Source organism: Gavialis gangeticus, unplaced genomic scaffold, assembly GCF_001723915.1.
Source record: "Gavialis gangeticus isolate Ggan-Ray unplaced genomic scaffold, GavGan_comp1, whole genome shotgun sequence".
NCBI classification, from domain to species: domain Eukaryota; kingdom Metazoa; phylum Chordata; order Crocodylia; family Gavialidae; genus Gavialis; species Gavialis gangeticus.
Genome location: NW_017729022.1, coordinates 54,893,976 through 54,911,699, shown reverse-complemented (window position 1 = coordinate 54,911,699; position 17,724 = coordinate 54,893,976). Strand labels below are relative to the sequence as shown.

Sequence of the window (17,724 nt, the reverse complement as noted above, 5' to 3'; positions counted from 1 at the left end):
GTGTTAAAGCAATTGCAATACTCTCTCTCTCTCTCTTTCTCTATCTCTCTGTCCCTCTCTCTCTTTTCCCCTTTGCAAACTGTTATTGTACGAACAAGTTTAGACATCTAGTTATTGTTAAAAAATAAGAAGAAGAAGAAGAAACAAAAAAAACCTCAGAAATCGTGACTGGTCCTTTCTTCCGGGCCAAGCATTATAAGAACCTAGGAGCCATTTTGTCAGCCCCTCCACAGCAGCCAGGGGGTGGGGCTCCTGTCAAGGGGCAGGGCTACCCATGCAGCCTTTGACCGCTTGCCAAAACTCGTTAAGCGGCCCTCCAGACAAAATAATTGCCGCCCTTGGGTTAACTGGTTAAGAGAGGTATAAGCTTCTGTAGGTAACAAACTACTTTGTCAGATGCTTCATCAGAAGATCACAATGCTCAACACAGGCTTCAGCTTCAACAGGAATACCCATATAACACTTCTATGGGAGAGTTACTCTATTAGTTTATGAACAGGAAACTAGACTTATGTTTAGCAGAACTAGCAAAGCATTTTTAACACTAACTCCTGCTCAGCACTCTTCAATCACTCACTCAAGTTTTATCATGAGTGAATTGAACTCTAGACTGAATTCAAGCTAAAAACATATCACAGTATCAATGGAGTGCCACAAGGAAGGTGTGAGGGTGCTCATGTCTTCTTTGTGTTCATGTCCTTGTAATTTGTCATTTCCACATATCAGTGCTTTGTGTGCATTAGGGGCACAGTGGTGTCATACTGATATGGCTTGAAGCCAATGAGTGACTTAATACTCAGAGAAAGTTCTGATTCACAAAAAAGAGACAGAGACACACTGCAGAGCCATATTCAGGTGCTGATATGCCAATAAACATGACATTTTTTACTTCAGGAGCACTTTGAAGAAAACTTGCCAATATATGCAATTTCTTGCAAACTTACCACAGGAGTACTATGCTAAAGAGATCAGATAAATGTCAAATTTGATACAACAGTGGCAAAGAAAAAAAATGCAGGTGGGAATATGCTGTGGTATGCAACAGAGTAGAGAAACATGTACTGAAATGCTTGAAACAACCACTGCATATGAAATTTAGGCAATCATAGTGAGCTACCTTAAATGGCATTCTAAGCATGTCCTGACACCAAAAAAAAAGATGGAACAAAAATCTGCAATACAGAGCTTCTTTTCCAATGACAATCAAGTGAGAGCTGATTTTTACAATCAGAAGGCAAAGTGCACCCTCTGGAAGGGATGGTACCCAGCATTCAATTGCAAGCCTCAAATATGTTTCATGAACCATTCTTAAACATTTGTATTCCATCAGTCTCACATTAAGGAACCAAGATCAAGAATAAGAGTCTTGTATAGAAAGTCACTTTACAGAAATTATAATATTACTATCATCAGAATAATTATAGAAACTGTAATTACAGCTGATCTAAAGTTTTTCAGGTTTCAGAAAAGACTAATTAAATTTCACTAAAAGATTAATAAACGGATTTGTGATTTTTTTTTGTCTGTCTTTTTCAACCAGCTATATTACTAATAAAATTAACAACCAGCTTCTATAGTACTGAAAATCATACATTTTAGTGAAAATGATATGAAATATTACACAGTTAATTTTACAGATTAATGTGCAAGGAGCCATGCAAACCAACTCATCACATTAGTGTAACTTTTTACATCTTGTTATCAAAGGAAGGAAAAGATGCACCTTTACACTCTGTACAGCAAAATGCAACTATAGAATTTTGTGTATGTAGAAGACACTAAGCATGTACAGCTGTCTTTTTAATTCGTAGTAGGAAAATTATAGGTAATATCAGAAAAAAGAGATTTTGCTATTCTCATTTAACTTTCATTCGGCCACAGGGTAACTTAAATGACTTACCTTGAAGTAGAGCAGCAATTTGGAGTGATTGCTGAGATGGATGTTCTTTAAGAATATCTAAAACTGTTCTACCTAAACTGTCCTTTATGTAGGCATCAATTCCTGAAAGAGAAAATTATTGTGTTCTATTGAAAGCGAAGCAGTTAAGCCCAAGTATTGCAAACTATAAATGTAGTACATTAAGCTCAACTGTCTTGTAAATTGGTTACAAGCAGTTTTACAAGTGTAATGGAACAAACCACTCTGCTACAGGTAATTTTCAGTACTGCTTTCTGGTACACAAATCAACACATTGTTCTAATATTTCTGGGCACAATTAGACTGTAATCCTCTCCAAATTGATCTTATTCACTTGGGATTTAGGTAGCTGGTGCATTGTACCTGTGCCCTTTTTTTTGGAAGCAATGCGGAAAAAGCTATTAACTTTGGAACTTCAGGTCAGCATGTGCCAAAGTCATGCAACCAACTGAAATACTCATGTGCACCATGACTAGGGTTGCACTAGCAGCCAGACAGTTTCCAGGTAGAACGTTGCTACAGTAATTGGGTGGCTCAAGTAACTGTGCTATGGCTACTGAAAGTCAGTGATAGTTATGACCTGCAAGTTTGAACTCTGTCCTTGGTATGTCAGATAAAGTGTACTGTACATGTTTCTTGTTCTTTCCAGAGTATCATTTTTTAAAGTTTTGCAGTGAAACCAAAGTTTCTAGGTTCAAAAGTACAGTAAAATCCATGTACAGGCTGTGATTTTACTTAAGGTATAACGTCACTGAAATTAACCCTGATTAAACAGTAAAATGAAAGTCTAGGAGACAATTATAGTAATGTTATTCATGACTCAAAATAAGTTTATTTATTCAATAATGAAAATGAATATGATCAAAGGAAAGCAAGTCAGTGGGTCATCAGATCAGTGGGTTTGGATATACAGCCTCACTCAAATGAATTGCTGATAAAAATGTTTACTTTTTTATAAGTTTTATTGGGAAGAGTTATGAAATATAGGTAGTTAAAACAATTACTGTATTTACTCAAATGTAAAACAAGGTTTTTGCCGCCCAATCAGCATGGGAAAAAAAGCTCCTCATCTTACATTCACATACAAGGAAATCTCATTAAATACAATGTTAATAAATGGCTGCCAAAAGCAGCATGTGCTCAGTAATGGAAACCAACTATGAAGTTGATTAAATGCAGCCAACATTGAGCACGACTATAAAACACATGGCCCATATTGGGCAAATATACCGATGGAAACCCTATCTTTTTTTCTTTCTTTTTTTTTTTTTTGTGTGGGGCCCTTGAAAAAAATGGGCAGTGCTCCCCCAGAAGAAAATGAGCACCAGGCCTGGAGGTACCGTAATACCAGGCTGGGATTCAGAGAAGCCAGAGAAAGCTCCAACATGTCCCCCCCCTCCTCCCCCCAGGTGCCAAAAATGCTGATGGAAACCTACTGCAATTATATTTATGAAAATTCTTTGTGTACCGGGTCAAATTAGCCAGATCAGTTTCAAAATCTTTGAATCATTCACAAGCCTTATTACTGGAAAGTATCCTTCACCCCAGATTTTTCAACCTTGGGCTTCAGATACTTCCAAATCCTTTGGCAGGATGGAAACCTACCCTTTTTTTAAAGGAAAAAAATTGTTACCAAAGACCCATCACATCCTTGCCAAGTTTTTAATCAATTCAGGGATCATCCCCCCTAATATTAAACTAACACCCACTTCCTTCATTTCCATACTCGTCTTGTTATAGCCAACAACATGATGGGGTGCAGAGGTAAGAGAGATGTTTCCAGTGTACAGCTCCATCTTTCAAAATGATGCCTTCAGGCCAAGGTATGAGCCATAATCTGAAAGATAATGTCCCCTTGGAGATATCTGAGCTCAACAACCTGTTCCCATCTGTAAGGCAGGATCTGGGAAATTTCCCCTGCTAGCAGATGATGGAGGACCTCTCCTTGCCCACAACCTGTACGCCCAAATTTAGCAGGGATACTTCTGGAGGGGCTAAGATCCACTTTCTCTCTCCCCTGTGTATATGAGCTAATATATAATATGTCTTGTTCAGCTGGGGACATATAAGCCCATAAAATTATTACTTTGATTTACCTAAACTTCCTTGCCTTGAGGTGTCTTAGGAAACCAGTGTTCTTGGGACAACGCCACAATTGAGGGATGCTGGATATAAAAAAAGGTTTTCACCTAAGCATATAATTCCTTTTATCTCCTCGTCTCCTACCCACTTTGAAGGGTGAAGAACCTATCTTAGGATCTACCATATGCCTGGACAAGTGATCGCTTCCTACCCTTGAAGCAGAAGACCCAGCTTATTGTACAAGAAGACTGCCCTTGGCAACTGAACACCAGCATGTGACTAGAAACTTTCAGAGCACCTTATGGCCTATTACATGCTCAACTTTGTTCTCTAGAAGTTGGCAAACCTCTAATATGTAAAGATAATGTCATCAAAATGTCTCAGCATACATACCATCTCTGTCTGTTGTCAACCTAAGCATCTGGGTTGGAACAGAAGACTGAAGAGAAAAGGCACTTTTTGAAATGAAGGACATTTCTTAGTCTAAAACAACAAATATAATGTAATTAGGTTTACCTGTTTCTAGCAAAATACGTACTACATCCACCTTTCCAAATAAAGCAGCTTCATGTAGCGCACTTCCCTTTTCTGTCTGGAAAAGAGCATTATGAGAGCATTAAAACAGTAAAATAAAATACCAAGGAATCCTTTCAAAAACAATATATTTGGATAAAAAATATTTACTTCTTGCTCTCTTTTATCTTAATTAAAACCATTGACTGGGCAAGAACAATTCCCAATAATATTTATTTAAATAATCCATTGCTTCAAGGTTAAAGCACAATGAAATGGAGGCACTCTTATTGAAAAAATAGCTAACAACCAAACATAAGATACAGTATATGTAGGCCCTGATCCTCCAGTTCTGTCTTACATAAAATCCCTGGTGAAGACAATGAATAAAATTGAATAAAATTTGCAGCACTGGCAACAAAAAGTAGAGAAAGCAAATAGATCTCTGTTTTAGGATTGTCTACTGCTGCTCATCATCAAAGTCATCAAGTTCCTTTGATATAAAATTTACAGCTATAGTAAAAACTCTAATGAACTTCCTGGAACCTTTGGCTCCTCTCCCTTTTGAGGTAAAAACTTGGGGTTTGTTTTAGTTTTCCTTGTGCTTTATTTTGATTAGTTAGTTAAGGGATTATTTTGTTTCAGTTTTGCTTCCTCTGAGCAGTGCATTTGGGTAGATGGGAGTCAGTGTTGTGCATACGATTCTTGCTATGATGGAAAAAATACCTTTACCCTGTGAAACAAAAGAATAAGTTTTGTCATTCCTGTATTTTCAGAAAGTTACTGTCTTGCAGTAACATAAATCATATACCTTTCTGGTGCAACATGGCATGCAACACAACATTAAGTATTACACAGTTCTTCAGGAGCAAAAAGTATAGTTCCAAATAAATGTTGGTAACTGAAAATAGCTGCTGTATTTCGTTTCTGCATTACTGTACTTGAGATAAGCCAGAATTCTTAAGTGCAGTGCTTTAGCATTCATAACTGATCTGCAAATATACTAACATATTTTTATTTTCTGTACTATAGCAAATAAATTCAAGACTTATGATCAGTTTTCTCTATCTTACTCCCAGCAGGATTTTGTGCCCTTTAGGAATATGTTCCCTATAAAGTAAGTGTTCTTAGTGTGACTAGAAATCCTCCTAAAAGGACATTTATTGTGATGGATGCCAACCATATTTCATAGGGACAATAGAATATATTCTGCTCTCCTCTGTGCTAATGAAATATGGAACAATTCCAATAAGTACCATTTTCTACATAGCATAATTAGGCTTGAGGCCCCCTTGTAACAGGCATACAGTAAAAGACAGCACCTAGATTCAATAAAAACAGGCCACACCTGAAAGAGGGACACTGAAACAATCAAAGAGAAGAGGTGAGGAAAGTTACAGGTAATAACATTAAGGAATACAAGGACATATAAATCAGCTGTGTGTACAATTTGCAGGCTTAATTGCAAGGGCTGTGCTTCAGCAAAGCTTTGGTCCCTGATTCAATTTGGCTTGATTCAGTGGCTGAATTTCCAAATCCAAACTGAATCAGCAGACCCTTTAATTTCCCTGAACCCTCCAAATTGATTTGGAAAGATTCGGTGATTCAGACATAGACACAGCTTTAAACATTTTTTCTACATACCTCTAGGTACCAGTGCGGTGGATGGAGCATCCCACAGGAGCATGGGGGGAGCGGGGGTCCCCAGTACGCTTGGTTGCAGACCTAGAAGTGGATCAAAAGCACTTCCGGTCCACTTCTGGGTCCACCAGGGAGTGTGCCGGGGAGTCTTCCCTCGCCCACCATGCTCCTCCAGCTTGACAACTGGTGCCTCCTGGGTCTGGGGGGGCACCCAGGATCCCCCCACAGCCAATCGCTGAGTTGGGAGGGGGCACAGGGAGGCCCCCAGCACACTCAGAGGAGGACCCAGAAGTGGACCTGAAGTACTTCTGGTCCACTTCCAGTTCGCTGCTGAGCACACAGGAGGCCCCCCACACTCCCATGGGATGCCACATCTGCCCCAGAATTGCAGCGTTCATGAGCCATGCCTAGTACCTTAAGGTATATAGAAAAAACATTTAAAGCTGTGTCTATGGACAAATTGCTGATTCTCCAAATCAGCATTGAATCTTCAGATTTGGATTCGGCTGAATCAAACCAGGGACAGAGATCCAAATCAACAAATCGAATCAGTCCCCAATTCGGGCCAAATCTGAATCTGAATCGAATATGGCCTGTTTCACACACCCCTATTAACTGCAAGCTTTTGAAGTTGTTGTTATTATTATTTAATATATAAGGAAACAAGACTTTTTAATTAATCTCTAAACAGGCCACTGGTCTAGCCTTATCAGTATGGAGTTTACTATTTGACCTCATAATAAATGTGAGTTTCAGGAGGTGAACTGAAAGGAAGGGTACTAGCTTTGCAAATTGATTCAGGAAATGGGCCCCACAAATACATGACAGAAAAAGGAAAATGTTTGGGGAAAAAATAGACTCACCAGCTGGAAGCATCACTGTTAAGAAAACAGGTTGGGGGGATGTCAACACAGGGTTAGATTAAATTTTGGATAAACAGAGGGCTAAATTGTTACAGGTCTTTACAACTATACAAGTAGCTCCTACATTAAGACACTGAACTGTACATGAACTTATTTTTTATTAAGGGCCCAAAGTCTATCACTCACCAAAACCTGTGCATTTTTCATATGTTTCAATTAAAATGAAAACTTCAAAGCATAAACAGGTGAAGCTGATTTGTACTGCCCACTTCTAAATAATTTCAGACTGAAAGATATTGGATAGACCTGGGAAATGAATAAAATGTGTGATTAATTCAATCAAAAGTTAAGTGTTGCCTATTACTAGTCCAAATATTTGCTATGATTAAAAATGCTCAGTATTAAAGCGAAAAAGTGGCTAAAATAAACCTTCCATTTAAACAAATAAATGTTTACAATTACAATGGAGATTGTAGATACTTCTATAATTGTCTCTCTACATTCTGGGAGTTCTTTATTGCTGATAAAAATGAATTTGTATAAAGCCTATGAATGTGTACAATTTAATTTACCACATGGGATTATACTTTTGCATTGTTCTTTCCCAATCAGTGATGCAGAGCAATTTAATGAATATTAAAACAGATGAGTTCAGTTTTAAGTAATAGACAGATACGGTATGCTCTGTTCAGTTTAATGAACTGACAGTAATCATCAACAAAGAAGTTTTCAGAGGTTATAGAAGTAATAAGTTAAAAATTCAGATAAAGCTTACTTGGCAGTGTACCAAGATGCACATGGAAGGGAACTCACTGATGGAGAAGATGAATAGTGTTGGTAAAATAAATAATAATGAACCGCAGGGCAATCACAGTAGAAACCGAAGTTAAAAGAAATAAAAGGCTAACATCAAAACTGATTAGAAAAGTTAGGGCAATTTACAAGGCAATTCTAATTTTGTTATATAAATGGCAAACAGCGTGCCATTATACAACAGTGAATATTTTCCATTCCTCATTAAAACTAGGTAAGCTACCATATCATGATTAGAGGACAAACTGCATTTAAAAAGTATAGTGAATAAACCATAGTGATACTGCATATAAAACTGGTTTAGGAAAAGTCAAAGCAGATGCAAAATGATAAAGATTACATAGGAATGAGCACAAATTGTATAGTGATGTTGGATAACATTCATCCCTCAGTATAGCACCATGATGATTTTCAGTGGAATACACTGTTTTCTATTCAAATCGTTGTCAGTGCAGATTTCTTGTTTTTCCCCTACTGATTTGCTGAAGGTGTAACAGCAGCTATAAAAAGTATTTTGGAGAAATTTGTTGTATTTGTAGTTTCTCAAAAAATACCATACCTGTATCCTAAAAGAAGTAATAAGTAGCTGCATGTAAGATAGGACATAATAAAGGAGAAAGAAAATTGCACACTAACTTGGCAGCTGACATCCATTCCAGCCTCTAGAAGCACCTGTACAACAGCTTTGTGGCCATTACGTGCAGCAAGATGCAAAGGTGTATGTTTTCTAGTGTTGCAGCTCATCAGATTTGGATAGGCTTTGATGATCATCTTTACTACCCGTAGACGCCCATAAAGTGCTGCCAGATCCAAAGGAGTTTCTAATTTGTTGTTTCTTATTGTTGGGTCTGCTAGCTCTTCCAGTAGAACAGCAACTACTTCTGAATGTCCATACTGAGCTGCACAATGCAACGGTGTTTCGTTTTCATTGTTCTGTTAAAAAAGAAAATCTTAAGAAGTTCATGTATGTTAACTCTGCATCAACAAACTGCATCTAAAAAATCATTGTGACTACAAAGTTTGCAATATGATGCACTTTAAAGTCTTAAAATGAATTTACTAATGTTTTACTAATAAAAGGAGAATGTCGAACTTTGTCTAACCTGTCATCTTCAGACAATTCAGCTGCCCTCCCCCCCGCCCCCCCCATACCCTAACTTAATAGTCTGCACTGCTAGAATCAGTGCATTTATAGAAAAGCAAACTTTGGTATCATAATAAAGGAAGTACAGAGAAAAATTGTAAAAGTGAAAAATGTTTTAGCATTACACTGCTTTGGCATATCACTATAAGCATTTGATAAAGCAGAAGTAGGCAACCTTTTCTACCTGCTTACCAGAACAACCCACCCTGGGTCAGAAGAAGACAGGCTATTAGGAATACAGGGAGAGCACCCACAGCACAGCTAAAGTCCCTCATCGCCAAATCCCATTGAAGCCTCCTGGCCATGGACAAATGGTATAGGGTGCTGACCCTTTTGCTAAAGACCAACTTGTCCACTTGCTAAAGACTAACAATTACTATTTGTGATTAGACCTGTAGAAAGCAAAATGACCACTTTACATTTCAAAAATACACTATCTAGTATATTGTCTGTCTTTTCAGTGTTGCGAATTACTGTTTGTATGTGTGTCTCAAGTCATAGGAAACCTTTGTGTGCTGTGGAATGTTTGTCATTTTACAGCCTATTTTCCTACATCATTACCACATTTACATATGAAAATCTGAAATTTGTGCATAAAATGGCCAATTCTATTAATCTACCTCAGGAATGTCAAACTCACTTGAGAACCCAGGCCAGATCTGAACTAAGGTGCTCCTAGTGGGCTGGATCCAACCTGGGGCATGAGGTCTACTGCAATGGCTACCATGGCAGTGGCATGGGATCAGGTGGGGACAGAAGTTCAGGGCACGCTAGGGGCAGGGACAGTGCAGGATCTGGCAGTGACAGGACAGGGCAGTGGTGGTCCTGGGTATGGTGGCAGCTAGAGTAAGGACAGTGCAGGTTCCTGTGGAAGGCGTAGTGTCCAGCAGTGGTTGAAGTCCAGGGCTAGACAGGGAGGGGGCAGAGGCAGAGACAGCAGGAGAGCAGTCTGGTGGCAGTGAGCCAAGCTCTCCACTGATGGCCATGTCCAACAGGGCCAAAGGGTTGAACTTCTGGTACCCACCAGTAGCCCCATAGCTGGAGAGAGAGGCTCTGAGGGCCAAATCTAGTGCACAGCCCATGTTAGACACCCCTGATCTACCTTATTTGCAATGCCAGTAGTTTTATGAAAAAATAAATATCAAATAATATTCATATTTATATGACCACTTTAAAAAATGTGAGCTCAAAAAAATCTTGTAAAATTTCAGAAGATCAATCTAAATTTTTAAATGAGATATAGCTATTCACTATATCATTAATTACGAGGATGGGCTGAAAACTACCTCTGTTTAAATGAAAAATGCATGCCTGAATTTTTTACATAAGATATTAATAGAAAATTAGATTAAAACACTGGTTTTTATATAAGAAATTCTGTAAACCTGAACAAAACTTTATTTCTGCAACAAATACTATCATTTTTGCCAAACCCTGGCCCAGATCCTAGTCTACCTGAGATACCCAAGTTTACACAGTCATTTGACCAAATAATATTCATGCTATTTCAGAATCTGAACAACAAGTGGAACCGTGGTCATATTATTAGGAAAAAGTATAGAAGAGAGATACTTAACCTATGGCCCACAGGCCAGGTGTGGCCCACAAAGGCCATGTTAATGTCTAATTACCTGGAGCTCTGCACAGTCAGGTCTTATAAATGACAAGTCTTGTCACAGCTCATTATTTCCTATGCATCCTTTGGACCGTTTATAATTTTAAGGTTTGGGCCACTTGTAAAAAAAATGTGAACACAACTAGTATAAAAATATTGTACAGGCATGCAGGGAAAAAATCAGAAAGGTGAAGGCATGATTTAAGAGGCAACTGCCAAGGGATGTAAAAGGCAATATAAAGGGATTCCACAAATATGTCAAAAGTAAGAGTAAGACTAAAGAAACCATTGCAGAAGACAATCTAGTTATACATGATGCAGGTTGAAGTATTTAATTCTTTTATTACTTCATTCTTTATAAATTAGGGGCAGCTGCCAGTTAAACAGCTTAGAATAGTGGCAGAACAGGTTAGGGATTACTTAAAGAAGCTAGATGCTTTCAAATTAAAAGATGTGCATGGGATATACCGTAGGGTAGTGAAGAAATTGGCTGAGGTAATTTCAGAGCCATTGGTTATCCTCTTTGAGAACTTGTTGAAGTTGGATGAGGTCCAGAACCTCAAATAAAGGCAAATAAAGGACTGTCTTTAGAGAAGGAAGAGGATCCCAGGAATTACAGACCGGTTAGTGTGAACACAGTAGCCTGATACAACACAGACCTAACACCGTAACCTGGCACAGGTAAAGCTTGGGATCCATTGCAGCTAATGTCCTGCTTCAACAAAATGTTGTCAAGAGGTCCTGGATAGATGGCCATGCTACCTGCTTCAAAGGAAGGCAAAATCCCTGACTGTCCATATCAATCTGACCATGAGGTAAAAGTTCTTTCTGACCCCAAATATGATGATTGGTTTAACTCCAAGCAGAGGGGCAAGACCCTCTAGCCAGGAACCTCTGGCTTTGTTTCTAGCAGGAGAATTGGCATACCCCAGTTAAAGTCCCCAGACTTAGCTGTAGCCAACAACCAATGCCTCTGGGGAGGCTTAAAAACATATAGCAGAAAAAAAGGGAGGAGGCAGGAGTAATCAACAAAGCCTAGAAGCATGGGAAATACTCACAGGACAAAATAGGTATAGCTACACCTAGATCATCCCTAACCAATGACTGTCCAGCCTCTTTCTGAACACCTCCAATGATAGAGAGTCCACAACTTCCCTAGGCAGTCTATTCTACTGCTTCACTATTCTCACAGTGAAGAGGTTTTTCTGGATATCCAATCTAAATTTACTCTGCTGCAACTTCAAGCCATTAGTCTGTGTCTTCCTCTACATAGCAGAAGACAAAAGGTGCTTTCCCTCTTCTTTATGGCAGCCCTTCAAGTATTTGAAGACTGAGATTATGTCCCTTCTTGAGTGCCTTTTCTGCAAGCTGAACATACTGAGCTCCTTCAGCCTCTCCTCATATGACATCTGCATCTTGGTTGCCTGCCTCTAGATCCTCTAACTTCTCCGCATTCTTTTTAAATGTGGAGCCCAGAACTACACACAGTTCTCCAGATAAGGCCTAACCAGTCCTGAGTAGAGACACACTATAACCTCCCATGACTTGCACCTAATGCTTCTGTTGATGCAGTCCAAAATCGCATTGACCTTTTGTGTGGTTGCATCACACTGCAGACACATATTGAGTCTGTAGTCAACCAAGACTCCCAACTCCTTTTCCATAGAGCTGCCGTCCAGCCAGGTGTCCCCCATTTTGTACTTGTATTTGTGATTATTTCTCTTGAGGTGTAGCACCTTGCAGCTTTCTGCATTGAACTTCAGGCTGTTAACTCTAGCCCATCTTTCTAATCTGTTGAAATCCTTCTGAATTACGCTTACATCCTCCATGTTCATTCTTTAACCAGGAGTTGGGTCTAGGCAAGGCAGCTATTACCAGGGCTGGGAGAGTGGGTGAGGGATATGTGCACGTGGCAGAACCTCCCATGCAGTAGGGGGCAGTAGGGATTGCCCCCCACCTGGCAGCAGCTGGTGAGTGCAGGGTTTTTTTTATTTTTATTAAAGCATCGGGTTGCTGGGGCTAGGCAGGGCAGCCATTGATGGGGTGAGAGAGTGGGCAGGGGTCAGAAAAGCACTCAGAGAGGCTGAGGGAGCAGGCAGGGGATGGAGCTAAGTAGGGGTCCCCCCATGGTCCCTTCTCCCATCCTCCAACTCCCCCTCTCCCCCTACTTACTGACACAGAGTCTAGGTCCAACTCCCTGCAGCAGCAAATGGGGACTGCCCAAACTGCCAAAGCTCTCCAAATCTTTTCTGAATCAATTCAGAGAGCTTCAAATCAATTCAGACCTTTTTATTGGTCTCAATTCAATTCGGATTCAGAGATTCAGCTGCTGAAACAGGTTGAATCGCCTCTGAATCAAATCAGCACCCAAAGTTTCTCACAGCCCTAGTTACCATGCCTATTAGCTACTTGAATCAGATGAAATCTACCCTTTGGGAATCTAGCATCCTAATTTTGTTGACCTCATGCTTTGTCTCAGAATTTGGAATTCAAATGTATTATGATTGCTTCCTCCCTAGTTACCCATCACCTTCACATCCTCCACCAGTTCTTTCCTGTTAGTCAGACAGGATCCAAGAGAGATGGTCCCTTAGTTGTATACTACACTTTCTGGAAGACAAAATTGTGCTCCACACAGGTTTCAAACTACCTTGACATTTTATGTTTGTCTGCATTATTCTTCCAGTGGGTATTTGGAAACTTGAAGTTTCCTATCAATACCATCCCATACATAGCTTTTGCATAAATCTGTCACCTGCTTAAAGAGTGCTTCATCTACCTCCTCTTCCTGATTAGGTAGCCTATAATAAATCCCCACCATTATATCAGTGCATCGTCTTTTACCCAAAGGCACTCTGTGTTGCCATCTTCCTGAACTGGAGAATAAGTGTGTATGTTTTTGACGTACAAAGCAATACCACTGCCTCTTCTCCCAACCCTGTCCTTCTGAAACAGAGTATAACCTTCAGTGTTCACATTTCACTCATAAGACCTGTCCCACCAGGTCTCAGTGATACCAATCAGATTGCAGTTCTTTTCACAGGCTGCAGCTTCCAACTCATCTAGTTTATTTCCATAAATTTTGCATTTGTATACATGCATTGCATGTTTTTACATTTTGACATCCTCACTTCCTTTTGTCCCACTTGTTGCAGTTCTGTAGCTCTGTGGCCTTTTCCCAGAGTTCAATTGTTTCTTTAAGTCCTTTCCCTTCTGGACTGTAAGCTCTGTTGTTGGAAGGTTTTGATCACCATTCCCTGTGAAACCTAGTTTAAAGCCCTCATTACTAGATTGGCCAGATGATGCCCCTAAGATGCTCTTTTCTGTTCTTGTCAAATGGATCCCATCTCTAGATAGAAGCTCTCTTCCCAAGAACATCCACCCATTGTCAAAGAAGCTGAAACCTTCATATCAATGCTACTGTGTCAGCCACGTGTTCACTTCCAGCTTACTAAGGCCTCTGCCTGGACCCTTGTCTTCCATGGGAAGGTTCAATGAGAACACCATTTTGTGCTCAAAGTTCCTTAATCCTTCTGCCAAGAGCCACATATTCATCTCTGAACTGGACAGTGTCATTCCTGGGGAATATCACTGGTGCCTACATGGACAAGTAGGAAGGGGTAGTGGTCCAAAGGGTGAGCTTTGGTAGATTCTCTGTGATGTCCTGAATTCAGGCTCCAGAGAGGCAGCACACCTGTATACCAAACTGGTGCCTCTGTCCCCCACAGAAGGGAGTCACCAACCACTACCACTCTTCTCTTACTTCTTGGTGCAGTGGTCCTGAAGCTCCTATCCTTAGGGCCTTACACTTCTGCTCTCTATGCTGCTGCCTCCTCTGCGTCATGCCTGCATAAGTCTCTTCCTCTGCGTCTTCCTCAGCAGATCCACTACAGAGTGCCTGAACGTGGTTTTTGACTTCAGTCCATTCCTCTTCAGTTCTGGAGCCCCTCATTCTTTGAGTAAATACATGCTGCCACTTTACCTCATTGCTCTTTGGCCCCTCTTGTAACTCTTGTCCAAGTAATCTTACTGGTCCTAGATGCAATGCAGAAGGGATACCCATGCTTCCAATCTGTGAATCTTCCCCTCCAGGGTAGACACCAGCTTACACTTGGTGCAGATGAAGTGCTCCTGACCATCTGGGAGGAACATGAACATGGCACATGACATGCAGGTCACAACAGCAGATCCAGACTCCATGTATGCCTCCTTTGCTTCCTGGAGCACACCTGGACTACAAGGATAAAAAAAAACAGGTGGAGGGAGAAGGGGAAAAAGACACACTACAAGAACCTGCACACCAAGTACCTTCACCAGGGTCCTTGCCCATATCATCCAAATCAGACAAAAAACAACAAAGTTATAGATATGTTATTGATTCCCCATTATACCCTATGGCTGGGTCTCCAAGGTGGCTCTGAGCCTTCAGAGCCGCTTCAGCCAGATCGAAGAAGAAACCTGGTCCAGAGCTCTGGATTGGATCACTGGCATCCGAAGCGGCTGGATCCAAAGCCGGATCAGATGGCTGCCGACTCGCACAGGCCTACTTGTTTTGTCAATCCTTTAACACTTGTCCAGAATCCCATTTTATCACGTAACCAACTAGCACGAAGAAAAGTGTCTTCAAGGCAATCCCACACCTGAACTGCTTATCCGAGAGCCAGAGTAATCAATGGTGGAGGTGGGGCTACCAGGAAGCAGTATTGGGTCCAGTATTGTTTCATATCTTCATTAATGACTTGCACAATGGGATTGGGTGCATTCTTCAGAAATCTGTGCATGACACCAAGTTGAGTGGAGTTGCAGACACTCTGGAGCAGGTTGACAAAACTGGTCCAGGACCAGCCCAAGTGCCATATGAATGGTGTAGGGCCTGCCCTGCAGATTTGATTGGACCCATGGCACACCCTTCATCTGCACTAACATGCAGGATCCAGTTCCCACTGCACTTACTTTAGCTGCTCTGGGACTGTGCCACATGTGGAACCCGCTCTAGACGGATCAGGTAGTAAGCCACATGCAGCGCCCACACCAGGTAGTCTATCACAGATGCTGCATGTATTAGAGTGCTGGACTGGCTGGAACAGGTGCTACAATCATGAACCAGCCCAAACAGGCACTGGATCAGGCATGTGGGGGGAAGGGAAGACTTACATGGTCCCAATTCAGTCCTCAGAGTTGGCCCTGTGCCATTCATCTGACTTGTAGACTATTCATTTGGTCCCCTGGCTTAGACTTCTGACTCACCTCAAACTCCAGCTTTGACTCCTGGCTCCCCATGGATTCAGTTTCTGGACTTCGCCTGATTCAACCAGGTGACCATACCTGACCACTCATGTCCCAGTCACTAATTAAATACAATTGCACCCTGCACAAGTCCCTGAAAAAACATTAATTTTGCAGTGTACCACCATCATAGACTTAGGACTAGGCCACAAAAAACAGGCAGGAGGAGGCTGAAAATCTGCCCAACTTTTTATTCATGCTTTTTCAGGAATGTAAGCAGGATGGAATAGGATCACACTTAGACATCTATGTACCACTTAATGGCTAACCACTGGATGAGGATCTCTCTTTTGGAGGGCTAAAAGCTACCTGCATGCCACCTACATGTCTTAGTAGAAGAAAAGTATCTAGTGTTACCCATTTGCAAAAAATAAACTATTTTGAGATTAAAGATAAGCCACACAGATTTTGAATTTAAAAAAGAAAATCATGTATCACACTAAAGAAAATTCCAGTTGGAAAAGCCTATTATTTATTAATTAAACTATTATTTTAACTATTTTATAAGTATATACATAAGTTTGTATATGCATATGTATGTGTGCACGTGTATATCCTGACTGAATAGGCATTTGTATATACTATGTTATAATTCTCAAAAGCATGGGTGGATTTAGGCTTTTGAAAAGCAGCGGGCAGGGGGCAGATGCTGTGGTTCACCCTCACATATAACATAACATTTTTCTCCAGTTAAAAATAAACTAAAAGATTTACTAATATGCCAAGGTTCAGCATTATATTATTCAATTTAAAATCAAAGCAAAAATAAATGCAACTTTGTTGGAATGTGCACTAATTTTCTAGATTACTTTTAAAAGACAATAAACTAGGCCAAAATAGTCAAAGATATTGTTGTATTGTTCCCATAGTCATGGCAGTTAAATATACATCTTTTTTAAGACTTATAAAACAAATTCTGGCCTTCTTTAGTACCTTGACAGAACATTCAACAATATGCTGTCAGTCACTGCCACATCTGAGTTAATGTTCGTATGAGTTCATATTACCACCCCTGAATTTATGTTTTTGGCTAGAACCATACATAGTATGAAGGGCTCTGAAATAAAAAAGAGAGAGGATCTCTTGATTAACTGAACATTAAAACTATTACAAAGGAGAGGGTTATTAACACATGTGGAGTGAAGAGGGATTAGTAGGAATCACATAGATTATGGTGAGCCATGAGGTCAATTGACTCCATCAGCACGGCCTGAATAGAAAAACCACTGCCACCGCTAGGCATTTAGTTTAAACTTTGGGTATATCAGGAATGAAGGGGTGGGGGGCAACTATGCCACCAAAGCCCAACCCACCTCGCTCCCCAGGATCCACCCCTGTTGAAAAGGTATCATCTAAACCTTAATCATGTACTTCCCTCCCCTTCCCAAAATATAAATGGGTGGAGCCATTCATGGGTAAGAGAGAGATTAAGATTTTTAACTTTGAAAAGAGAGTTCTAATCCATTTGGGTAACCTCGAGAAAGTTAGTCTATCTAATTTGACAAACTAGCAATGTTTACCTGAAATAGCCCACCCTAGAAGCAAATATATGGGCTTTCACAGAGGTGAGGATGGTTCTCCTAAGAAAAGAAGAGGTAGGGTCTAGCAGAGTAGTTCTGATATGGGAATCTAAGGGGGGGATAAACTTCAAGAAAGTTTCAGCTGAAGTCTATGCTGTATTCAAATCCATATATGTGTTTTAAAAAGTTCAGTAACTGAGAGAGTTTAGACTGAGTGGCTGTTTCCAGACAAGCACGGCCATGAGGTATGTGACACTACAGACATGTCTGTGGCACCACATACCACACATTTAGCTATTCTCTGTGCTGCAAGCAAGCAGTGTTTGGGG

General features: G+C 40.4%; 1 protein-coding gene across 8 annotated transcripts in view; it reads right to left on the bottom strand.

Annotated features, from left to right (window-relative positions):
- The window catches only part of ANKS1B (ankyrin repeat and sterile alpha motif domain containing 1B), a 1,095,863-nt gene that overhangs the window by 928,928 nt on the left and 149,211 nt on the right, over window positions 1-17,724 (bottom strand). For all 8 annotated transcript variants that reach the window (XM_019515011.1, XM_019515009.1, XM_019515010.1 and 5 more), the window contains 3 exons: window positions 8,467-8,763; window positions 4,517-4,592; window positions 1,901-2,002 (listed from right to left, as the gene is read on the bottom strand). In XM_019515011.1, the coding sequence (XP_019370556.1) occupies window positions 1,901-2,002; window positions 4,517-4,592; window positions 8,467-8,763 (475 nt within the window). The remainder of the gene's footprint in view (window positions 1-1,900; window positions 2,003-4,516; window positions 4,593-8,466; window positions 8,764-17,724) is intronic.